This window comes from Astatotilapia calliptera, chromosome 3 (assembly GCF_964374335.1).
Source record: "Astatotilapia calliptera chromosome 3, fAstCal68.1, whole genome shotgun sequence".
NCBI lineage: Eukaryota > Metazoa > Chordata > Actinopteri > Cichliformes > Cichlidae > Astatotilapia > Astatotilapia calliptera.
In genome coordinates, this window is record NC_137424.1 from 34,510,047 (window position 1) to 34,536,108 (window position 26,062).

Sequence of the window (26,062 nt, forward strand, 5' to 3'; positions counted from 1 at the left end):
TTTTTAGATTGAAGCCTTAATGCATGCTGGCACAAATGTTGGACCCCAAGACCCAAACACTAGAAAGCTTCCGTTTGTCTATGTGTGTATCCACAAATCATCACACAAGCCTTGTATCTCTTTAATTCATGATAAGTTTAAACATCAAAATTCACCAAAGTCTGAACGAGGCACAGATCTACAGTAAAGAATACACTATGTACAATATAAAATAGAGGGACATAAAAGATTACAACGCAAAACGGAAATGTAGGAAACATGCACTTGATAACACGTCACGGATAGGTCGAGGCTGTCGGTCGACATTTTCTTGAAGAGAAACCCATCTTTCCTCGAGATAAAAGTCATGATATAGAGCGGAGAGAGTGAAAGTTTCCCCCTTTTGGAAAACAAATGTTGATATATACTGTATATAATTATATATACTTATTGTGCAAGTGAACTATTTAGATTAGCAACACTTTAAAAAGAATTCAAAAACATACGTAAATATATCAGCAATAAGAGCACATCAAGGAAAGAACAAAACATTAATTATACTGTTTTAAATTCAATATAATGTCCCTCTTGAAAGAACAGCTGTTTTGATTTGACTGCATGTACAAAAGCTTGATAATAATTTAATACTGAACAGAGAGATGAGAGGCATACACAAGCAGCAGAAACAAAAAAAACCCCAAAACCCACCGACCAGATCGTGCTGTGAAACAAGATCAACTTCATTTTGAAAATCTTAATCTTTTGAACTTCGGATGAAACGTGACGGTACGATGTTGTTGGAGAGAAAATAAAAATGAAAGATAAAATCCTGATGGAGAAGCCCACACACAAGGCAGCGTTAAAAGGTCATTTCATGATGAACGCCCCCTGAGGGAGGGCAGCCCTGAAATGTTTGAGTGTGATTGTTAAGTACTGTTTGTGCGAGATTGTTAATCATCGCACAGCAACATCGCTGCTTTATATTTAAAATGTTTAGCAGCGATTTTCCGAGTAGGAACACTGCTCATTAGTGATGAAGCCAGAGGAGCCGGTTACCTAATCGTAAAAGGTGATGCGCGTTCGGACTGTGTGTCAGAGCGAATCTGAAGCTTTGACTTTTCTGGTTTCCAGCAGTAAGAACAGCATTCTTGCTCAAATTTGGATGTAAAGGTTGTCATTTTTTTTAATGAGACTTTAAAACGTTGTTTTAAACGTAAATATTATTTATGGCAGCATCCTAGAAAGTGGTTCTGGCCCTTAAACCAAACCAACCGGAGATAATTTATCTGAGCGTAACCGCACCTCCAGTTCTCTGTCTATATGTGACCCCCCCATTGCAACTACAAGCTGTTTGTTCTTGTTTTCTTCACTTCTCATTAGTACAGCGGGATTTGCCCGGCCCACGGGTCACCGTCAGTCCCCTCTGAGGCCTTCTCCAAACCACAGCCTCAATTCATCCTCAAGCCATGTTCCATTATCTACCAGAAATGGTGTCAAACCTAAAATGAGGATGTGGTCCCAGCTAATGAAACAGCAACTGAAAAATCAGCGGGGAAAGCAGTGCTGAATTTGAACCCTAACCCTCTTCAGTGAAACTGAAGCTTACGCCAACAACAGACCTGAAGCGTCTTATCATGTACGTTGGTGCTCTTGGAAACTGGAAGCTTTGCTATGTGACTGACTTTTGCGTCAATGTCCACACTAAAAAAAGAAAAGAGTCAATTTGTTCCCATGAACGTGAAGTTCAAAAATTGTATTTTGTGTCTATTTCACAAAACTACTGTGAGAGTGTGCTTTTAATAATAGCTTTAGATTTCATGCAAGCAGCTGGCTGCTGAAGAATGTTTGGAGAAGGAATTCCTGCTCTGTCCATTTTAATTCAATGGTATGGTCACGTTCCTTGATAAGTGCGGTCACAAGACTGCAGCACTGGGGGATTGCTGTTGAGCCTGTATACAAAACCTGCCTGTCAGTATGAGAAAGTGTATGTATTCCTCTGCAAGTCAGTCGAAATTCTGTAATAGTTCTAAATGATCTTTTGGATGGTTACATATCAGTTTGCGATGTCTGAAATGTACCAGTTTCTGAATGATTTATGCCTTGTTTTAGTCAAATTATGTCTGAGCATGCATTTGTGCACACGGACCAGATAAAAGCTGTGCAATCATTAGCCAACTGGACAACCTGGCAGCCTGAATGCATCTGGTAGAGGACTGTCAAGTTTACAGATAATTTTGTATATTCCTTTCTTCCAGCAGGGGTCGCTGTCTCTCCCCGTCCAAATGGCTGAGTAAAACTCTCTCAGAGCCACTTCAGACACCTCGATGAACCTCTCTGGAACCTGCACACAAAAATATGATGTCAAGGAGGAAATGTTTATTAGGAAGTCTTCTGGAAGAGAAAAATCCATTTTCGCTTTAGTTTAGTATCTGAATCTGTCAGTCACATATCTATCTACCTTATCTAAAGGGATTTAAAACTGAGAAACTTGTGTTTTTCAGAGAATGTGAGGTTTTGATTGTCTCTGTACTTTCTAAAAATCTCATAAGCGTTGTTGAGCAGTGAATAGTTTCACAGGAAGAACATTAGAATACCTGTTATTATAATGTGCATTCAGTGCACCCTCACAGGTGTTTTCACCCACTTTGGTAAAATACAGACTGTGACTTTGATTGTCTCTGATTCCACTGTTTGTCTGAACGCGTCTGTCAAAGCAGACAGCTTTATCACAGCACGTAGAGACTTCTCATTGATTATTGTTAATAAGTGGACCTATTCTTTCGCCGCTATGACGGAAAACACGTTAGAAGCGAACACGATCTATTCACAGCTGAACCGCACATAGCTTTAAGCCGAGCTGAGGCTCAATCAAATAATAAACTCACAAAAATTTGTGTATGCGAGAGTGACTTTTCAGACTCGAGCAACCTTGTGACTTTGTTTTTACGATCACAGAGGTGATTCGGTTTTTCAGCGCTGCCTGAACGTTTCCCGGGATACATTGTAGCCATAGTAGTTTTCGCGTTCTCAATACCTTTTTAAATCCAATGACGTCTGACAAATAACAGATCACCTTGGGTGATAAAATTAATCATCATCTGTAGAATTGGAAACTAATGTGCGATGATTGTTTTATGATAGTGTGTGTCCTTCAGCAGGTCAGTGAGATATAACAGTGCTTCATTTTCTGTTTCCTTTTCATGCACAAACTCATACAAGTAAAATAATTTCTCTGCTCACTAAAGGTAATAGCACATTACACGAAATAATAACCCCAAGCTCCAGTGCTTTTCATTTCAGCGGTGTAGTATCTTTTTATTGTATATCTTCATCTTTATGCTATACATGATTTATTGAGGTTTATTTCCTCCTTAGACTTATCGTCTGCTCTGAGCTTACCAATTAATATCAGATCAGGACCTCATTCAGAGTCCAAGCAGCAGCCATATCTGGCACTTTATTGACCTCTGAAGGACAAAACAGCTTGAGTCTTGCCATCCTCACCTGGTTTGCACAAAGTGGGACTTTTATTTGATTTTCAATAAGAATGGCTCAGTACACGCATTAAATGTTTTTAAGAACTGTTTGCTCAAGAAGGTCAAACAGCTCAGATCAAATGATCTTAACTCAAAGGACCGCTGAGCTTAAGAAAATCAGCAACGGCTTGCGTTAGGCATGTATGTGAACCTTGAAAAGCATTCCAGATGACAATCTATAAAAGACATCAAAAACAGAGTGCAAGTTATCCTTCAATACATGACCCAAGACCGTGACACTGTAGACAGCACTTTAACTTGATTGGTATTTACTTTTAAACACAGGGGCACTGCATAAAGATCCATAATCCATTAGCGATGTACTTAGGGCTGAGGAGTATTCACATCCCCACCCAAGGACTGAGTCCAGTCGTACAACGGGTAGGCTGAAAGCTGCAACTAGAGCGTCTCCTCACCTGGTAGATGTTGCTTTTATTGTAGTGCATGTTCAGTATGCGGTAAAGCTCCGTATCACGTCCCACTCGCAGCTGACTCTCTCGGCTAATACGAGGCGCACCATCCCTGTGTTACAGAGACAAACAAACTCATTTAAATACACTCACAATAAAAAACAGATAAGAGAACCATGTATAATTTACATAAATGATATTCAGCTTCAGTTTGTTTCTGACTTTTTGCAGTCATGTTTTATGCCCATTGCTATTTGTTTTACTCGCTACCATCATGAGTTCACATCAACATGGCCACAGTGTCTAAACACCTGAGCACTCGCAGAAAAAAAAAATCTATATTTTTATTTTTATTTTCCGACCTCTTAAATCAAGCGATATAAAAAATGCAGACATCTATTTCTCAGCTGCAATGGTTCGTTTGATTATAGCAGAACTGAATATCTGTCATGGAGGAAACCATGATGCTTCATGCGGTTCCAAAGTCAATCATGCGATGTGTGATTCTCTATTTCTAAAAAAGTTATATATGATGTCTGATGTATAAATCAGACTTTACTTCAGCTCGTCTAACAGGGGCAACATGTTCACACTCATAAGGCTCACTGAAACAATGAAAGTACTGCAAATAAAATGAGTTTAACATGAACCAGTGCCAACCCAAACCGACCGGGTGAGAGCCTCGCGGACAGCCTGGCGTGCAAAGCGCTCCATCTGGATGTAGAAGAACTCTCTGAAGTTACTGAACCATTTAATCATCTGGGAGGTCACACAGCGATTAAACTAGACCATGGATGACAGGAGAGGAAGTGAGCAGGTGAGGACAGCAAGAGAACAGTGCTTTTTTAAACACTTACAATGATATGCTAAATTAACCTGACTTGAGCTAACTTAATTGCACTTTGTTTGTTATGTCAAATTACATTCAAAAGACATTGTATGCCCCCCCCTTTCCCCACCCCTTAGTGGTCATTAAAGTAAATGACCTAATCTAAGGTTTTCTGTTGACACAGACTCCAAGAGGAGAAATAATCTCTGCAACTCCACACTGTTTATGCTTCTAAATCACTGTAAACTTGCAGATTGTATCAGATAATACCACCTTATTAAGAGATACCCTGTAATAATAATTTATCGCAGCATATGCATTTTTAAGTGCAGCATGGATGTGAATTAAAATAGCATTTGTTTTATTCATTGAAACATTTTACTCATATGGAGAAGTAGTTGTAACCAGTAGGTTAGTTAATATTATCATTACGTCAGTAAATGGGGTATCTGCAATCTAACTTCCAGTCTTTTGGAACTTGATTGAAATATGGAAACAAAAACGTCTGGGATGCTGTCGGCAATATGTGACAGTTTTGGCGTTTGCGCATGGCCGGTTAGCTCAGTTGGTTAGAGCGTGGTGCTAATAACGCCAAGGTCGCGGGTTCGATCCCCGTACGGGCCAGTTCCGGATTTTATGAAGCACCAACCACTACATACGTATAATACACATGTTAGCGCTTGGACATTTTTTCAGAGTAAATATTATATGGACTCTACTGCAGCTATACTGATATAATACATCAAATCAAACCACAGCAATATGGGTACATTGGCTACAAGATTCAAGCACTTTTATATACATGTTACACCATCAGTAGTGAGCAGTTTTTTTTTACTTTGTGTCTCTGTATTATCACTGAAGATTTTATTATATCTGAATACTTGGAGTGCACAAATGTCCTGGTTTCCCCCAGTATATCACTGGTTATTAGGTGATTTAGGTGATGGCCTTACAATAATTGCAGTCTTACAGTCAATTAAAATTTTTTTAGAAGATTGTTCAAACTGTATTTGTTTAGGCTACAGTATGTCTCAAAAGTCATTCAAGGACTACTCATTTCCTTGAAACTCCTAAAAGACCTCACAACTATAACACAACTGAACTTATGTAGTAATGAAAGATTTGAATAAATTCAAGATTCTTCGAAGCAGCAGCATTTGAATACTTTTGGGGGATTCGTGTTATCTGAAGCAGCGCTGCATCATTTCAAATCAAGACCTTAAAGATGTGCCTCATTGTCTTGTTAAAAGAAAACAATGTAGCTACGAAGTGCAAAACAAACACTCGTTAAGTGCTGTCTTCAATTATAAATGAATTGCTAACAGCGTAATCTGAAAACCCCACGTGGTAGCAACCGCACGCACACATCATCTATTCATCTTAGACAAAGGAATTGAGGTTGGAACCCACCACTATCAAATTTGGACTCACCAGACCACAGCCCAGATATCCACTAGTCTAATGCTCATCCTTTGTTATGCTTACTTAATACTAAATTGTAAAAAAAAATTAAGAAGTACAAAATTCTTTCAGCAATTTGACCCAAACGCCTGATAATTTCCTCAAAACAGCTAATCTTAAGATTCTAGGAAGCAGTGTGGTGGGCACTAATTTTAGGGCTGTTAACTGGAGATTTCAGAAGCTTTTAAGTCTCTGCAGCAGTAATAACTTCTGGTCCTTCTTCCCTCAGTTGTAAACACCACGCCTGTTCGAAGAAACCTTTAAAGTCTTTGTAATATATGGACTCACATTCATGTCTTAAAGAAATGCTGGACAGTCAATTCTCCTTCCTTAGTCATAATATCCAATACTACAGCAGCCAAACTGGCCTAATTGGCATTTCATAGCTGTGACGTCGTCCGTATTGTTTTAACAATGTAGAAAAACCTTCAGTGAGCAGGCGTGTAAAACGCAGTGGCTGATATACTGCCGTGTGACTTTGAGGTGTGTTAAAAAATAATCACTTTGAAGTGAAATTGTCGTTCCAGCACTGAGCTGGTGTACACACACCTTGACATCAGGGAAATATGTCTTGAGCGTGTTGGAGCTGGGATAGCGAGTGTAGAAGAACATGAGCTTGGCTTTCTTCAGATGGCAGGGTGACAAGCCCTCCTGGGTGTACATATGAGGTGAGTTAAGGAGATACATGTTTAAACACACAAACACACACGCAGCTCTCATCCTCATTCTTTCAAGCACACTGACAAAAGGATATCCCCCCAGCAGTCAGGTAGAGCTCTCCTCCATCCATCCCTCCTCCTCGCATGCCCCCATCTCCCCTCATCACTCGCTCCCTCTCTCTCCCCCCGTGCGCGTGGCGTGCAAGCGACGGGTCCAGGTGGCCGAGCAAGGGGAGCGGGGGGAAGGAGGGGTGAGACGATGGGTGGGAAGAGAACTCCAAGAAAGGGTCAGAGTTCAGGTAGTCTTTGCGGGATGACGGGAGGTGGGGGAGCTGAGGGTGGTGGAGTGAGCGGGAGAAAAGCTGCTGCATTGAGTAGTGGAGCAAGGGGAGAGGGAGAGGAGGGGGCGGAGGCGGGGGAGGAGGGGGAGGCGCAGGGAAAGAAGAGGAGGAAGAAGAGGAGGAGGTTGAAGACGGGTGGAAAGAGGAGGAGGAGGAGGGATCCTTGGGCTGAGAGGCTGGAGGCAAGAGGGGAGGGTGAGAAAGGGGAGGAGGACGAGGCAAAGAAGGGTGGTGCAGGGAGAGGTTTGGGTGAGAGGGATTGAGGTGAGTGGGGAGAGGTGGGCCAAGGAGTGGGTAGGCCTTTCGCGTGTCAGGTGACCTTTGAAGAGTCAGTGGCATCGCTAAATCGGACGGTTCAGTCCGACGGGGTGGTCGCGGGGGCAGGGCGCTCCCGTTGCTCATCTTGTGGAGCTGCTTCTCTCTTTCTCCGTCCTGCCCTCTTGTTTTGTCCTCCTTATCGCTCATTGTTTCTTCTCTTCTTCCTCTCGTTAACAGCCCCATCCACACTGCCTTCTCCTTCCCTCCGTCGCTTCCCGGATCAGATGGGAGAAAAGAGATGGCAGCGGGAGGAGAGGAAGGAGCGAAATCGGTCATCTCGGTGTAAAGGCGGAGAACTCGGTCGATGACCCGGGCCACAGCGCTGCCCAACTCCAGCTTCAGCGCCGCGGCAAACTTCTGCCCTCCCTCCTCACTCTCGTCATCTATCCCGCCATCCCAGTCTCCTCTGACCAAACCTCCGCAGTCCAGCCACAACCCCGATCCCTCCATCACACCCTCCAAGTGCAACCCTCCTCCTCCTCTTCCTCTCTCCATCCTTCTTTCTCGGTCTTTTTGCAGCTCCTCTTTCCGTTTGTGGAAGCTGTCGAAAGGGGACTCGGAAAGCAGGGAAAATGATTCCTTTTCCATCTCTCCGCCATCAGTGTCTTCCTCATCGTACATCCCTTCTGTCATGTCCTCCTCCTCTATTAGCCCTACATCCTCTTCTCTCCCATCAACTCCACCGCTGCTTCCGTTTCTGCGCTTCCTTTTCTTCTCATCCTCGGCCATGTGCTTTTCCCCAAAAGCTCTCCACACTTTCTCCTGCAAAGCCTGCAGTCTCTCCCTTGCCTCCTCCAGCTGTTCTTTCAGCTCTTCCCTTTCCCTTCTCCTCTCTTCCCTCCCTCCTTGTTTGCCTCCCTCATCGGCCTCTCCATCCCTCTGTCGGTTCTCCAGCTTCATCCTCTTCACTTTCAGGATGTCTTGATTCCATTCGACTGCGAGAGCCGCGTCATTGTGCCTCTTCTTAACCCCGAGCAAGTCGTCCTTTCCCTCTATCGCCCCCTCATCTCCCCCTTCCATTCTTTGCTCCACGTGTCCATCCCTCTCTCCTTCATCTTCCTCCACATTTCTGTCCTCCAGGTGTCTGTGTGTGCTCAGGCTTGTGTTCAGCAGCCCTCCGATCCTCCTGGGGCCTCCACCCGGCTGGAGGAGATGGTGGATCAGTGGAAAGCCGGGGGGTCTAAAGGCAGGAGTAAGGCGGCCAGCATTAGGCTGAGGATGGATTCCAGCAAGATCTGTGGAGTTGAGAGTTGGAGCAAATGTATGTATCTGGGGAGCAGAATCATCAAAAAGATCTGTGGGTGAATCCATGGCTGTAGAGAGGCAGAAGGGACACAAAGAGACACAATAAGGATTATAATTGCTGCATTTGTGATATTTTGAGTAGTAGCAAGTGTTTTGCAGCCAAATGAAGTTACATACATGAGGTTAAATTTCATACCAATAATTAAGATGACCATAGGTTTGTGTGTAGTGCTCAAAGTGCTACATGCTTTAGTATTTCATTTAATATTTAAAGCTCAAAACAGAAAAGAAACAGTTTTTAATCAGAGTACAGCATTAAATCAGTCAACCTTATTGGATAATGATATTGATTATAGTGGAAATAATAAGATAACCAGCAAAACCAAATCCAGGAGACAGGTAGTTACTCTAGAAGAGCTGGACAGTGCCCTAGAAGGTCTTTAACCCATCTGCAGGACCGGTATCTGCTCCTTTGTGCAAGGAGGAAAAAGATGAGGACTATGAGTACTGCAAGAACTACAAAATGACCTCCAGCAGGCCACTGGTGTGAATCTCTCTGACCACACAATCAGAAACAGACATCACGAGGGTGACCTGAGGGCCTGACATCCTGTAGTGGGCCCTGTGCTCGCTGCCTGGCAGCTTGGAGCTCAATCGTCATTTCCTATAGAATACCAGAATTAGCAGGGCGCCCTGTGGTTTTCACAGATGAGAGCAGATTCACCCTGAGTGTAGGTGATAGATGTGAAAGGGTCTGAAAAGCCGTGGGGAACATTATGCTGCCTGTAACATCATTCAGCATGACGAGTTTGGTGGTGGGTCAGTGATGATCTGGGGAGGCATATCAATGGAGGGATGCAAAGACCTCTGCAGGCTAGGCAACAGCACCCTGACTGCCATTGGGCATGGGGATAAATCCCACAAGCACATGGGGGCCATACAAATGAATTCAGTACTCCGTAGGTTGATCATTTTCACTTACGTCAAACATGGCATCATTCATTTCTAACACATTACCCAGTCGATAACAGTATAGGTATACAGCATGATTGTTTTTGAGCAGTGTACAATTGTGCTGGCGGGGTGTGGTTTCTGGGCTCAGTCACAAGAGGGAGAGTTGAAGCAGTGTGTTTGGGGGAGTAGTGTCTGATGAAGAGAGCAGCAAACCTGTTGGGCATGTCTAATTAACCTCTCCTCTGACAGTAATTGTGGGGCCGGAGACGAGAAAACACAAAACTGTTAGCAGTGAACCCGAGAGGCACACAGAGAGCCAAAGATCGAGTATAAAAAGTGTGTGAATAAAACCGTGTATAAAACACACCTTTCTCGCCCGTCCTTACTGGGGACCCTGTCACCAAAATTTTTACTGTATAAAGAAGAAACAGGTCTTACTAAAAAGGTTTGTAGGGCTTTTTTATGTGGATTATCTGCTCTGGTTGCTTTTCATTTTTTTCCAATGTCATTTTTAGTTCCATTCAATTGTAGCGCACTGCATTAAGGGCAAAAATCTCAGAGGCTGTTTTGGTTGCATAAATATCTGCTAGATAGCAAATGTTTCTGTTTATCTGTGACTACACTTGGTTGACAGTGAATGAGTGCCCATCGCAACAATATGGCTGGAACGTTACCTGGACAGCAAAACAGGTCACTGGTCTATTGCAGGACACAATCACTTTCACTTTAATAGCAAAAAGAAACAACTCCAATGTATTTGTATAGAGCTAAACGTTCATTGTGGCAGTGTTAAAGAGAGTACATTTAGCTAGAAAGCACAGAAAAGATCAGTTTCATCAGTGAGGGAAGCGACATCCTGTGGCACCAACTAAGACCTAATGGAAGGGTTAACATCTGGCTCATGATCTTTGTCACATATCGCCCTCCTCTCTTCAGGCTGTCCTTCCTGTTGTGCTTGAACGTGTGTTGTCTTAGACAGTGCAAGTATCAAAGAAGACTATATGTGAGAAAACTGAGGAAGATAAATGCACATAGATGTGGATCACGCACAATAACAGAAGTTTGGAAAAAAAATACAAAACACTGTATGGTGGAAAATTTAGGTGCTTATTACACTCCCAGGCTAATGCTATATGGCTTGCCTAGAATTCCTGGAAAAGGTTGTAAAGCAGAGACCAGTGAATGCCAGGCTTATAAACGACAGTACATCTCACTGTTTAATCAAGATCAAAAACACACATCCCAGTTCCTATTTTATATCACTGTGTAACCTCATTTCTGCCCCGATACCCCTTTTCCTTCCTCTCCATTCCTCTCTCATCCTCTCTTCCTCCTCTCTCTGTTATCAGTTCAGGCAGCTTGTTAAGCACTGTTTGATCAGAGTGTTTACCGTCAAACACACACATGAACACACAGACACACACACACACTTTTGCACAAAAGCAAAAGAGGCTTGAGAGAGGGCTAACAATGGTCAATGGTCCTTGTGGAGTGAAATAGAGTGAGAGCAGCATGTACGTAGTGTGTGTGCATATGCAAGTGTGTGTGTGTGTGTGCATGTGTGTGTCTGTGTGCCTACGTGTGCATGAGCAGTAGTCCTACTTAGCTTTGATAACACCGCTAATCCACTTCAGATGGATACACTACAGCTCACTGAACAGATGTAAGGACTGACAGAGGTACAGGAAAATACAGAAAATATGAACACACACACAAGGATGCACAAACACACACATCACAAAAAACAATAGCTAGACAAAACAGATAGATAGATAGATAGATAGATAGATAGATAGATAGATAGATAGATAGATAGATAGATAGATAGATAGATAGATAGATGGTGAAACATGAAGAGAATAATCCTCCTATAAATAGCTAAATATCAATTATTCAAATGCCCTCTCCTCTCTACTATAATACAGCCCAGATGGCAAGCCAACCAATGGGCTTATAACAGGGACAGATTAGCTTTTCAAAGCCAGTGCAAGCTGCACAAAATATGAGCAATGACTATGAAAGCCATTAACCACTAGATTAGGCTTAAGAATGGTGCTCTTGGACTGCCGGAGCTGTCACTGGGTAGACTGACAAGAGCGAAAACACACATGAAACAAAGCACAGATAACGCACTGGTATTATATGATCCATTTAAGTATGTTATATTGGAAAATTACATTCAAAAAGTTCATTTTCTAACATTGGAAAATAATAACATATTGGTTACTAAAATGTTCCTAATACTGGGTTGCAACCATACTTGTCGAATGAAATTTCTTTTAATTAGCGTATTTTTAAGCAGAGCTGGATAAATGTAACTCATAACTATGGATTTATAACATACACAATCAAAAATATTAGCTAAGGACTTTTTTATGTTATAAATTATTTGGGTCAGTCATTTTTCGGGGCCATTTCTTTCCCCCGTTCACATAGGTTATATTCTATCTATCTATTTGCGGCGTAATTATATCACTTTGAATAATTAATAGAGTGTTTAAAGCCTCCGCGTGGCAACATCTGCTTTGGCGATTCTGACGCACGAGCGGTCAGTTTGTGCGGGTGCGCGCGCGCGCGTTGTGCGTCCTGTGACTAATTGGCAGCGGCGGACTAATGTCGCAGTATGAAAGAAAATATAAACAGAGCGAGATAGAGGCGAGCAGCTCGAGCAGACGCTGACCTTCGTAGCTCTTTAAACGCCGTAAAATGTCAAATATGTAAGGCAGAGGTTTGAAGTTTAAAATGAACTTACTCTCAGTCACAGAGAAGAGCTCCAGCGGTTCCCCGAAGCCTTCCAACCCCAACGGCCGTTTCTGTGCGCTCTGTCTCGGTTGGTTGTCTCCTGCTGTCACCGGACGGGCCTTGGACATCGGTGCGGGCAGACAGGAACCAGTCAGCAGGAGGATTCCTGCTTTTTCCCGCTTCCCTCTTCTCTGGATTTGTTCCGTAACTCTCTCAGTTTTCCCTCACTCGTCAAACGCCTCCTCTTTACTCTAGTTGTGTCACTGTGCAGGTTTTTCCTCCCTCGCCAATCCATCTATCTCTGGCTGGCATCAACCTCACGCGCTGCACCCGGTGTGGAGTGGCGCGCGGTGGGCGGGCAAGCGGGCTCGAGAGCTGTCCACTTGACAGTCCGGTCCCTCCCATGTTGGCAAGACCCCCAGTATGCACACACATACACACACACATACACGCACTGTGCTGTATTAAATCGTCGCTTCATTTGAAATTAATTGGCTTTTATATAATTCACGTAGCAGTTTGTGACAGAAGGCTACTTATCCACAGACGAGCCCATAAACATGTTAAGGGGAAATTACTCTGACCAAAAACCGAGAAGCATTTTTTCAGTTTGTGTTACAGTAGTGATGCCACAGACCTTCAGCAGCACATTCTCTGCACTGCGAAGGTTTTATTTACCGCCGACTGTCACCCGGTCAGTCATTAACAGTTTTATCTGACCACAGGAATCTGTCTGTGAGATCCAGCACCCCTGAGCATAAAGACAAACACAGCAGAGTATCTAAAGACTCTCTGTCTAAATGCATTCATTTTTAACATGTGGCAGCTTTAATCCGATTTTACACAAATTATGTGAATTTAACAGTGTAAATGTGGATTTATAGGATGCCTTTAAAATGCATAGGTATAATATTTGGAAGCAGCAGTGCAAAGGTACCCATGTTCAGTGGACCATAATGGTCTGTTTTTTTTACAGATGTCCTTGCTCTACTTCAGCTTGCCTGCTTTAATTACACAGACACCCTGATAGCAGGGAAACATTTTGCTTTAACTTCAGCAGCACTTAGTAACCTGTTGCTGGGAATGTCACCCACCCAAACCCACCACTAAACTGTTCGCAGGCTCTCCCAATGAGACCAGGGTCCGCTTTCAAACTGCAATTTTTTTGTGTTAATTTTGTATTTTTTCTTTTCACGGATCACCTAAATCACGCCCCCCCCCCCTTACCCCAACACCTCTGCCTCATCCCATCTCTTCCTTTCTCTACTTCTGATTAAAACTGGTTATGCACTGAGTGAAAGGTCGCAGTTGTTATGGAAACAAGGCTTGTAACAAAAGCTGGACACATGGGTGCAGAGGGAGAGAAAGAGGGGAGAAAGATGGAGAGAAAAAGAGGGAGACATATCTGAATAAACATAAACGCGCGGAGAGGAGGAGAGGGCAGGAAAGAGAGGTAGGGAGAGGTCTGAATAAATAAAAACATATGCAGAGGGAGGAGGAACGAGAGATGGCGAGGTCATGAAATAATGGCTCCATCTGCAATAATAAATAACAAAAGATAATGCTGGGTTTTTGTCATTCTAGGAAGGCGTTTGAGGAACAAAGGTGTGTGTGTGTGTGTGTGTGTGCTGTGAATGTGCGACCGTGTGTGTGTGTGTGTTTGGACAGAGTGGGAGAATGCAATTGATAGATAATACATGGATCTGGTGCACAAGCTGGAGAATACTAAAAAGCACAAATTGTTCACAGAAAAGCGTACCAAAAAGCCTAAAATTGTGTGTCTGTCTGTGTGTGAGTGCCTGAACGTCATCTCTCTGAGGGCTCATATTATGTTAACCACTTAGACTAACATCAAACACTCTCTCTCACTCTCTCTTACACACACACACACACACACACACACACACACACACACACACACACACACACACACACACACACACACACACACTCTGGTAGGAGCGTGAAGGTGCCAGCCATATAAATAGGATATCCCAGAGCGAGAGATAAAAAGGAGAAGAGATTGACAGAGAGAGAGGGATAGAGATTATATATTCAAAGGGGAGAAAGAAAGTGGTGAAAAAAAGGATGGTGGGGGGGAAAGAGTGAGAGAAACGGAGAGGGCAAGAGCAGGAGGGGGTGAGGATAGATAGATACGAAAAGATCAATAAATGGCATAAAGTGTATGTTCATTGATTTAGTCGGAGTGAAAGAGTGATGGCGGGGAGAGACGAAATTAGAGGACAGAAAATGCTGGGAGCAGAGAGGAGGGCAGCGAGTGGGTGGTGAAGGGAGAAATAGATATAAAAATCTAATTAAAGTTGCATTAATCGATACTTTCATGTCAACAGTGGGTCAGATGAGTATTTTCAGCGCAAGAGAAAACCAATCATAGTGACAAAGTAGCAGAAAATGATCACCCAACGCTGCGGCTGCACATCCATTCATTCACTATCTATCTATCTATCTATCTATCTATCTATCTATCTATCTATCTATCTATCTATCTATCTATCTATCTATCTATCTATCTATCTATCTATCTATCTATCTATCTATCTATCTATCTATCTATCTATCTTGGCGACAGTAGGAAAGAAAAACTCCCTTTTAACAGGTGGGTCAGCAGATGTTGCAGAACTCAATATCACTCCTTCTTCACCTTTAAAAAGCCTCAAGGTGCAAATTGGATCATTCTCCTGTTAATAACATCAGACAGTGTTCCAGCTAACTGGCTGGTAACTCCACTGAATGCACTGACAGCAAAGGTAACACTGGGACTTTGTTTCCTGCAGGGCTGTCCTCATGAGAGACGTTTCATTGTAGCCTTTGATGGTTTTCGGTGCTGCGGTGTGTGTGCGACATGCTTTAAAGTCTGATCGTGTCACTGGGTTGCTTGGTTTTCATAGATTACACCTATTTCTGAAGTAAGCACACATACTAGACTGAATCCTACATTTCCCATAATGCAACTCAATGACATATTTCAATTAAACCCTTCCTGGACGTCCATGCCTTCTTTGCAGTCTGAAGGCAGGCTTTTGGCTCCCCTTGGCTTCTTGGAAACAGAAACAGTTATCACCGGGTGTTATGAGATTCATCAGGATGAAGAAAACTGAATTTTCTGTCTAAAATTGGTGGAGTTGTGCTCAAATGTTGAAACTCTTCCTGCATGCTTTTAGTGATACGCTTTGTCTGACGTTCAGGCTCTGGGTCAAATTGAAAGAGACACAGAGAGGCTGTTAACATATGTCAAGACAGGCAGAAACAGAGAGACAGGCAGGCTGGAAAGGGTGAGAGTGAAGCAGACAGACAGAAAGAGAACAAATGGTTGTGCGTGCATGTGTGTGTGTGAGAGAGAGGGAGACAGAGAGAGGAGAGGGAGAACGAGAGGCAGAAGTGTACTCAAATAGCTTAGGGCAAGGTGACAGAGAGAAACGAATGGACAGAAGAATAACAAGCTCACAGAGGGGGGTTAGTGTGTATGTGTGTGTTAGGGAACAAGAGAGAAAAAGGAAGACACAGAGGGCGGAAGGGAAGCGCAATAGAGGAAGTTGAGAGAGCAAAAATAAAAACAGTCAGAGAAAGTGTGTGTGCGTCGTGTGTGTGTGTGTGTGTGTGTATAGACACCCAAAGGTGTCACAGTGTGCAGTTTGGCTTGATGATGACCCACTGGGCATGTAGGTCATAACGGTTTGTCTCTCAGAGGCATGACTGTATGCCTGCATGCATCCATTAGTGTGAGCCAGTGCGAGAGAGTGTGTGTAAATAGAAACTCGGCAGACGCGCACACACATGCAAAGTGGGTCTCTTAGAGTGCGCTTAAGAGTGCGTTTGGTCAGGGGTTGGAGAAGCAGTTTTTCTAGTCGCCAGGACTCAAAAAGATACTTAAACATACACACTCATGTCACCCACACATGCTGCAAATCCAGAATGGGTACACACACGCATAGCTGCCCTTTATGTCATACATGCACACGTAATGTACCATGCATGGCACTAAATTATGCACAAATACACACAGGCGCACACCGACACACACATCTCTTTCTTTTGATCTCTCGTGATAACGCACACACACGCACAGGGGGAAGCTATTATGCTCTCAGGCTGGAGTGTTTTGATGGTATAATTGCAGTGACCAGTGAGGAGAAAGAGACGGAGTGAGGGATGGGGATGGAGGGAGAGAGAGAGAGAAAAAAAGAGGAGAGTGCTGACACTCTCAGCATGCTAATGTTGTGAGGCTCTACCCCCCCTGTGATTTCAAACCTCCCACCCTCCCTCCATCTCTTTGTCTCTCCATCTTCCTATCTCACATCCTCTACATTTCACAGGTGGAGCACTAGAACGAGGGGGAGATGGAGAGAAAGGTAGAGAGGTGGAGAGATGAGAGGAAAAGAGGGATGTATAACAGGATGGAGCAATGTTATCTCTTGCTTTCTCTTGCCATCCCTCCATCCACTTCAAGCTCACTACAATGGTCAAAACAAAGCATGCAAAAAGAAAAAAGAGGAGGTATGGTGGAGGGGAGGAAAATAGAGGAAGAGGGAGGGTCCTTTTTTCCCATCCCTTTAACAATGGAGGGATGATCTCTGCTTATCCTCTAATCTCATCCCGTCTTTTTTCCCCTCTCCTCCGTCCTTTCTGTCATGTCTCACACTCTGCAACCCCTCGATGTGGTGGGAGAAAGGGTAGCCTTTTCCTCTCGTTGGCCTCCCTTTTTTTTGTCACCTCTCCATCTGTTTGTCCTTCCAGCGCTCACTCAATCCCTCTCTCCTCTCCAGAGAAGGGATTCTGGTGCTGGCTGTGATCTTTTTTTCTCTTTTCCATCTTTTTTTTTTTGGCATTTCATCTCTTTCCTCTTAGTCAAACATCCAAAATATCCCCTAACAAAAAGGTAGTCGGTGCGTATCGTGGTTTAGCTTCATTTACATACTTGGTCACAAAAATGCATGAAAAATTGATTTGACTGATCAAGTATATGCAGATATAGTCACAATATTTTTGGACCATCTTGCCGTTTTTTTAACATCCAACTCGGCATGCAAAAAAGCAAAACCTGTAGCATCAATTTTTCATTAAGTAGTATAGCTGAAGGCAGAAGAGTTCGGCTACAAGTAGGTTTCAGTTTCCTCCCCAGTTCACTGCTTTGTGCTCAAAATTGTTCATCTGGGAAAAACAAATATGACATTTACCTTGATTTTAACATGAACAGGGAGCATGAGTTTCTGCACTACAGCGTTTGTTAGTGATTATAATCCAATAAGTCAACAGTGCCTCTCAGAGGTAATGCCTTGCTACTGCAGACCCACATGCAACGCGATTGTGAGGGACACTGGGAATAGTCTCATTCCTCCAAATAGAAACAGGATGAAGTGAATGCCCTCATAGTCCAGTATGCTCAGTATGACCCACCCCCTATGCAGTGCGACAGATAAAACCTTCAGTATCTATGCCTGCAACAGGGAGACACCTGTTTTACAGGTATGACCAGTACTTTTTTGTCACACTGGTCTTAATCATCCAAGCTTACTTAGTTTGAATCAGTGTTTTCAAGGTGGCATGGTTAGCATGACTCCTGGTCAGGCTCCTGCTCCAGCTAGCACATGACGTTACACAGCAGTTGTTGGAACAGTTCCTGAGCCAAACAGTGAAATCAAAGCAGACCACGCAAAACTATTATTCAGCATTTGTAGTTCAAAATGGGCACACTTTTATTTATCTGCTGCTTATATTGAACCGAAAAGACAAATATAAGACCATGAAAGGCCTAAAGACAACATAATCCCCTTAATAATTTATTTGATTAGATAATAAAAGACAGTTGGATCTGTTAAGGGGCAAAATGATTATTTGCATCTTTACTGAGGAAAACAATCATTCTTTAGGGAGATTTAATGTACTTTTTATATGTTGCCATCGTTTTCAAAATCGGATTTATTCATGTGACTACTGCAATTATGTCACGTGTACTCATTTCAAACAGGTAATTAGAAGATAGAGCTCAGTTTAATTTATTAAAAAATGAGTGATTTATTCCAAATAGCACAAAGGTGTTGACACTGTTTGCACTTTTACTACTTACCTGTAGTAAAACCACATTTATTTTGAATTGATTGACTGATTGTGGACAGCTGTAGTTACAGACTTGGTAACACTGTTGGCTGAAGCAGTGAAGCCAGTGTTTCAAAATGTAGCGAAGAAGCGAAGGAATCTTACTCACTTAAATTAAAATCATATTTATTAACAAAAGATTGTGCAAAAATGTAAATCACTGATACACTTATACATTATTGTGCTCAAGAAGAGGACAATGTAAAGGAAAGACAAAAAGAAGAAGAGATGCATTAATCCAATAAGTTAACAGCTACGTTCAGTTTCTGTATATGTAGATTTTGTGAGTCACAAGTTTTTCAAAACAAAGGCAACTAAAGATCCAGTTTGTACTGTAGTGTGTACCTCAGACGTGTGGGTCTGTATGTTTGTGCCATGTTGTTTCATTTCCACGTGGATGCGGTTGTATTTGGGAATGCCACGGTCCAAATGTCCGTATGTGCACGTATCCGTGAAACTGTTTATCTCTACTTTTCGTCAGTATGCCTTTGCGTGACATGCCCGTGTATGCCACGACCCTGAGCTCCATTGTGTTCCAGCTTCTCTCATATATTGTACATTGTGCGTCAATACACGAACGTGCATCTAGTGGTCCTCTGCATGTGCAGGTGTGTGAGTGTGAGAGGGTGAGGAGTGCCTTTCGACCAACATCTCAGCGTGCTTCAGGTACTGCGCCGTCCTTCGCATCACAGACTCCCTGCGTACTGGATCAGTGTCTCCTGCATAGACACAGTGATAAAAATGATTAGTGTATAATATTGTACATGTGGAGGGTTTATCTGAAAAGTGTAACAGAACAGAGGAGACTGACAAAGACAACAAAAGGGACACGTTATGCTCATTCTTAACTTCGCATTCTTGGACTCAACTAGAATATATGAAAATAATCCTTATTTATTTGTTTGAGACAAGCTATTACAGCTTCCCAACCTCTCCTTTTAATACAGCTTTCTTCTGATTGGCTCCCCCCTCGTAAACAAAAGGCAGAACTCTATGTCTGAGGTGTCCATAACAGGCACAGCCAACCTGATGGACATCATACAGAGCTAAGTGTTGGAAACATAGTGTTTGCAGCAGTCTGAGTCCATGAGTCTAAACATGCACTGACCTCATTATCATTTAATATGACCATCTACCATTATATTGCTGTTTGTATGAGAGATAGCATAAAAAAGCATAATACAAATCATTATCAGTGCTTTACAATATACAGATGATTAGGAAAAGGAAAACAACCCTGGCAGCAGTGGGATTCGAACCCACGCCCCCCGAAAAGACTGGAGCCTTAATCCAGCGCCTTAGACCACTCGGCCACGCTACCTTGCAAAAAACACACCAGCCCACTGTCAGAAGGTTAGCAGAGTTTACCCTCCTGACCACTTGACCACACAGACATGAAAAAGATACAGTACAGCATCTTTGCATTTAAAGAGGTAAGAGCCACAATGGGCACAAATTAGTTCTCACACACTAACCAAAGCTTTGCAAAAAAGAGCAACTCTAAACACAGTTCTTCTTATGAAGCTACTGAACTGTACTTTCCACACCTGAAAAGGTTAAAGTGGCAGTGGTGGGATTTGAACCCACGCCTCCGAAGAGACTGGAGCCTTAATCCAGCGCCTTAGACCGCTCGGCCACACTACCTGCACATCAGGACACACGGTGCGTGTCGACATGCTGAAAGTTGATTCTGGTCCTCTAGACATTGGGGAGCGTCCCCCAGGAGGGTCATAGACCCCCTAATGATCCTCTACACGAGCCAAGGTGTGAAAATGGGTGTAGGTCACAATCCACGCTCCTTAGACGAAGAGTAGAACTGTTGCAAGTGCAACATTTCCCTTTGGCCATAAAGAAACGCACAATTCACCATAGACAACTGATGTCAGAACTTACTTGTCAGTAACACAACAGCTTATAGCAAAATAACAGCTAACGCAGGAGAGTAAAGTTGTTAACGGCGCATTTATCGGCGTGGTAGCAGCACATCGGACAAAGTGCTTGAATATGGTCGGTGAGGCGTCACAGCTGTAAACCTAACCGCACAATTTATTTTTCATTTGGACACGGTGCACTGTCTGGCATTCTGCAGGTTCTGCAGTTGACGAACTGATTTCATGGTCTATTGCCATAGCAACAAAGCTGTTTTAATAATTGACGCAGAAATAGACATGACAGAGAGCATTCGAGTAAAATGCTCCATGTGAAAAAAACATAAAAGGTTTTTGTTGAACTCAGAATGCTCACAGCAGATTAGTAATTCTAATTTTCCACCACTGCGACAACCACCTAGTAGTAGTAGTAAGTAGTAGTAACCACCTCCTCGGCTCCTTCATCAGTATTTTTACCTCTTACAGGAGTATCTCTCTCTTTCTCCACCCACCCACTGATACTTTTGTACACTGAGGGCTCACCTTGTACTCCAGTGATCAGAATATCCACTGCCATCCTGTATCCACAAATGGCAGAACTAATTTCTCCCTCCTTCTCCCTCTCCATGGCAGCTGTCAGCTCCTTGGCAGCTTGGTTTAAGTAACCCCCGTCCTCTCCGTCCACACTGTTTGATGGTAGTGAGAATAACTCTGAGTGGTCGGTGGAAGAATTGGATCTATCTGTAAATCAAAGAAAAAGAGATATTGTAGTAGTAGTGATATTGTCTTTAGTGAACTATGTCTTATGTTTTATTTGTTAGGTTTTAAAAAGTCACTATCTAAAATAAATCACTGATTGTGATGCTTTTAACCAGAAACAGCAGTTAAGTCCTAATAGAGCTCCAGCATAAATGTATAAAGACATTTACACTAGTATATGTTATCAGGAAGCCTCAAAAAACACTGATCACAGACATCTTCTTATCCACTGACACAGTAAGTAAAAGCGTTAATGGATAAGACACATATTCGGGAAGATTAAAATCAGCTTTATATGATTAAATTCACATTTATTTTGGCATCACCTTGTTTATAGCAGGGATCAAAAACAGCCAAGTCATTATCAGATAGTGGAGGAGGAACTTCTTCCTTTGGGGATGGGAGTCCTTCAGCCACAGAGTCAAACAGTGAGTCGAATTCTTCCTGGGTCTCTTTTGATTCGGGGTCCGTGAATGGAGATGGGACTGGACGGAAAACACGGATCAAAAAAGTGAGAACAACTGTAAGAATATAAGAATTAAATGAGGACATAACAGACCATCACACATTGTGAGATTTCTACCTCGGTCATCCAGCTCTGTGTCGCTAAGCTCCTCTTGCTCTTCTTCTGTTGGAGATCCTCCGATCTCATTGTAGGCTTCAGCTGCCACTTCTGGTTCTCCCACTTCTAAGCTCAGGTTATTGCCCAGATCCTGGGGCAAGGTGGGAGCCTCCCTGCCCTCCTCTTCCTCAGCAGGCTCACAGTCTGATGCCCTACGGTTGGGGAGGGGGATGAGAGGAGGAGGCAGAGGCCCCGCAGAAGAGAGAGGTGTGGCATCCAGAGGCCTTGTTACCTCACCACCCTGAGTAAGGGAAGGGATAGACTGGCAGCATTAGAGAAAAGGGGTCTGGTAATATAACGAATGTTAACCTGGCACACGTTTCATTTTTCTTTTCCGTCTTTTAATGTTTGTTGAAATTTGAGTAATGGTTGATTTTGATTGTAAGAGTGCCTCTCTGAGTGTGTCTTACTCTGAAGAACTCCTTCAGCTGTGGGCTGTTATACAGAGCAGGAATGCTGGTAGTAAACTGAAGCATGGCCTCTGCTGCTTTTCTCCTTTCCTCTATCACAGCCCCATCAAACCTTCCTAAAGTTACAAGAGACAAAAGGGAAGTGTTACAATTTCTTTTTCACTTCTGAAGCTGCCGTTAGTGTTAGTGTTAAGTAATCGCCATTTGTCGAGGTTAAAACTGCTGCCATCATATTAAGCAGGGCATGAAAAGTTGAATGAACTCATGAATCATGACTGTTTATAGGTATGGCTCAACTGATTTGCTGCGTTTGCGGTTTGATTTTAGTAACCACTGAAAAATGAAGCCAGTTCAGCTCTTTGTGTACCATAACTTTGCTCTTCTCTTCAGCTGGCTGACGGACCAGCATGAGAATGAGGAACAGCGGACCACAGACTGAGTTACCTGACACTGTCTCCATCGACAACAAAACTCTCTGCAGGGAGTCGCACCATTCCCGGAATGTGCTGCTCCTGCTGAACCATATTTACACTTGAGTTTTTACACACAATGTTTCGCAAGGAGGCCAACCCTAAACATGATGCTTCTAATAAAGACAAATAGAGGTGTGTCTTAAACTTCCTTTTTTCTCTCCACTGCCAAATGAAAATGTTTACATGGCAGTGGTGGGATTCGAACCCACGCCCCCGAAGAGACTGGAGCCTTAATCCAGCGCCTTAGACCGCTCGGCCACACTACCTGCTGAAAGGCTACGACTCACTATCCTACCTCATTTTAGCTTTCTCAGAATACATTTGAAGGGAGGACTGTACTCCACAGTTCTGACATGCTAACTGTGAAATTAACTTTGATTGGTCGATGTTGCTGTACACATCACAACAAGGTCCAAAGAGAGTTCAGGTTTGCATAATTGCCACACTACCACAAAACTGCCCACCTCCCATTCAGACTTTTCTCATCAGCATGATCTGATAAAAAATACAGCACAGCTGCTTTTCATTTTCAACACTCATGCAAATAGAGTGCAGGAGGAAGGCAAAGCATCTCTAGAGAACACATACACATGCTCCCCTCGAATGCTTTCAGGAAGGGTCACATTAAAACAAATGGAGCTACCTGCTATAAATAATGAAATTTTAAAAGAGCATATCCAATGCATCTCATTATAACAAATTTAGCACATATAGCACATTTTTGGAAAGGTCTGATCCAACATTTTGAACAGTTCTCAGATAATTAGTTTCATGAGTCACTTCAAGATATTTAAATAGAGACACAAATCCCTCTGGGGTTCTGTCAGGAAGAGTCAGATTAAAATAAATGGCGCTACCTGCTGTAAATAATGAAATTTTAAAAGAGAACCTCATGCTGGCAGTGGTGGGATTTGAACCCACGCCTCCGAAGAGACTGGAGCCTTAATCCAGCGCCTTAGACCGCTCGGCCACACTACCACAAGACAACCCTCAGTTCATCAGCAAAAACAAACAACACAGCTGCTTTAAAGTAAAGCCCACGATGGGCAAAACTCACAAACCAAAGCAAAAAGACCAACCCTAAACATGTCACTTCTCATAAAGACAAGGAAATCTGACAGGAAATGTCACAAGAATTGTGACGAAAGTCTCAAAACAGGAATGAAAGACATTAAGCACAACAATTGCATGAAAGGCTCCGCAGGAATCTAAAGCATAACACAATCTTTACTCATGTACCAAAAAGTTGTGCTCGGGGAAAAGGTGGAAACTCCTCCTCTCTTCTGAAAAGGTTCCTGTGTGTGTAGGCCAACTCCCCATGGAGCTTCTTCAGCTCTGAGAACCTCCTCCACACAACCACCTCCTTCACATCTTCTGGATGACGCTTGGACACAAACTGCAGATGATAGAATATAAAGTAAAACTCGCTTAACTGGCTGCATGTTTAACAATGAGACACAGCAAATTTGCTTTTTGGCAACACTGCAGAGGCCACGATTTAAATGATAAATTTAAGGGAGAGCCATGAGTGCTTGATCCTCTTTGACTTTATACGCATGCCTCTGTAGTCATGCGGGTGCTCATGAACTGGATCACAAGTTCTCTCTGTTTCATTGGGCTGCTCATTGTGCACCACTGCCTCAAATAAAAGGCCCGTTGTATAGTTATTTGTTTATTTATATGAGCTAGCTGCGGGCGCCTGTCACTCTACTTCGTTAGAAATGAACACTACTTATAATAATACCAAGTCACTTACTTTTAACTGATGTAAAAGACCAAAGAGAACAGCGCTAAGCTAACACCTTTGTGCTACGCATTTCAAGTTAAAATACGTTTTGTCAAGTAATAAGCAAAACAGCTAACCACGTAGTCATTAAGCATGATTACACCCGACTCTACGATAGGTTTCAATTAATGACGCTGTAGCTAAGGAGAGATAAACAGTGTAAACTCACCCTCGCCGTCACTTTGTACTCGGTGTGGCCCTTCTCGTGTGTGCGTGGGTCGGCAACGGAGAAGAACCGATAATAGTCTTCTTTGAGTTTCCGTGACATATTTGCTCTCGTCAATAAAAGAAAAACGGCGCTGTGGTTTTAGCGGCACAAAACGCGAACGGTCAAAGGCTCTGTTGTGATTCTTTCGCCCCTCCTCTCCGTGGATGTACTCATTTCCTGGTTGGTGACGTGTACGAATGCGTGATTACGTAGGAGAGACGAGACGTCAAACTATTCAGTTTAATGTTAAACAATTTATTTCCTCCAGTAGGTACATGAAAATAAAATTAAACATTAAAAAAATACTTTTAAAAAATGAGTCCATGGTTTTTACGTACTTTTTTCTTTATTTCTTTGTTATATAAATTAAATCTAAGAAGCTATAATGGATCCAGTCCCAGGGATAACACATACAGACAACCATTCACACTCGCATTCACACCTATAGGCAATTTAGAGTTACCAACCAACTTAACCCCACTAACTGCATGTCTTTGGACTGTGGGAGGAAGCCGGAGCACCCAGAGAGACCCCACGCAAACACGGGGCGAAGATGCAAACTACACAAAGAAAGGCTCTGGCCATTCAATATGTGGTAGTTTTTTCAAATGTTGTTAAAACTGGAATAGTAAGATGAAATAATATATTAAAAGTATATATAGATATATAAATTTATGTAGCAATAATTTTATGAATATATGAAGATAACAGGACTGGGCCAACCGTATCCATATCCACTGTAACCATAATGTTACTCACTTTACCTTTCTCTGATTTTAATATTGTTGTCGATCAGTCACCGTTGATTAGTTACATTGTCACAGTCATAAAAATGCCCTCCAACTTGTATTATACATGTAATTATCAGGGAAATACTCCAGGGGGTGCTCTAATGTTTCGTAGTTTTCAACACAGCATAGACACTTAATTTAAACATTTTAAATTAAGATATTCATTTTTATTTGTATGACTTGTTGTGTTTTTCCTCATATAAACCCCCCAAAACTGTGTTTGTGATGCTAAAAGGAAACATATTCTCCATCAAAGATGACGCTAAAAGAAAAAAAAAGGCACATAAAAGTGTTGGACATACCCTTTTTGAGACAATAGAACAAAGTGAACAACAACAGACGGTACTGAGGAAGCTCCAGCTGTGCATATTGTCTAACATCCCCTACCACTGTATTCCTAAGCTTTTATCTGTTTCCCATAGGATATAAATGTAATGATCAGAGGCCTGTTTAGTTGCTATATCTGATTCACCTATTTACAGCAACACAAAGGCTTTGAAATTGTCAAAATATCCTGAAGATCCTCATATTCAATGGTCCAAAGCCTTCCTCTC

At 42.7% G+C, this 26,062-nt stretch overlaps 2 protein-coding genes and 5 non-coding genes across 7 annotated transcripts; 1 reads left to right on the forward strand and 6 right to left on the reverse strand.

Annotated features, from left to right (window-relative positions):
* Nucleotides 1–1,999: 1,999 nt before the first annotated feature.
* On the reverse strand, nucleotides 2,000–12,827 carry prox3 (prospero homeobox 3). Its single transcript, XM_026161729.2, has 6 exons — nucleotides 12,488–12,827; nucleotides 6,973–8,849; nucleotides 6,768–6,875; nucleotides 4,596–4,708; nucleotides 3,932–4,037; nucleotides 2,000–2,320 (listed from the first exon to the last, which is right to left on the reverse strand). The coding sequence occupies exons 1-6, from the start codon at nucleotides 12,603–12,605 to the stop codon at nucleotides 2,147–2,149; spliced, it is 2,496 nt and encodes an 831-aa protein (XP_026017514.2). The 5' UTR covers nucleotides 12,606–12,827; the 3' UTR covers nucleotides 2,000–2,146.
* On the forward strand, nucleotides 5,305–5,378 carry trnai-aau (transfer RNA isoleucine (anticodon AAU)). The gene has a single exon. It is a non-coding gene; the product is annotated as a tRNA-Ile (tRNA).
* Nucleotides 12,828–18,700: 5,873 nt separating the features above from the next.
* On the reverse strand, nucleotides 18,701–24,911 carry snx15 (sorting nexin 15). The gene is made up of 7 exons (XM_026161730.2): nucleotides 24,679–24,911; nucleotides 23,963–24,119; nucleotides 22,251–22,366; nucleotides 21,802–22,081; nucleotides 21,545–21,703; nucleotides 21,003–21,200; nucleotides 18,701–19,310 (listed from the first exon to the last, which is right to left on the reverse strand). Exons 1-7 carry the CDS (start codon nucleotides 24,775–24,777, stop codon nucleotides 19,177–19,179), a joined length of 1,143 nt encoding a protein of 380 aa, XP_026017515.1. The 5' UTR covers nucleotides 24,778–24,911; the 3' UTR covers nucleotides 18,701–19,176.
* Nucleotides 19,830–19,912, reverse strand: trnal-aag (transfer RNA leucine (anticodon AAG)). Its single transcript has one exon. It is a non-coding gene; the product is annotated as a tRNA-Leu (tRNA).
* trnal-aag (transfer RNA leucine (anticodon AAG)) lies at nucleotides 20,154–20,235 on the reverse strand. Its single transcript has one exon. It is a non-coding gene; the product is annotated as a tRNA-Leu (tRNA).
* Nucleotides 22,908–22,989, reverse strand: trnal-aag (transfer RNA leucine (anticodon AAG)). The gene has a single exon. It is a non-coding gene; the product is annotated as a tRNA-Leu (tRNA).
* On the reverse strand, nucleotides 23,620–23,701 carry trnal-aag (transfer RNA leucine (anticodon AAG)). The gene has a single exon. It is a non-coding gene; the product is annotated as a tRNA-Leu (tRNA).
* Nucleotides 24,912–26,062: the final 1,151 nt, after the last annotated feature.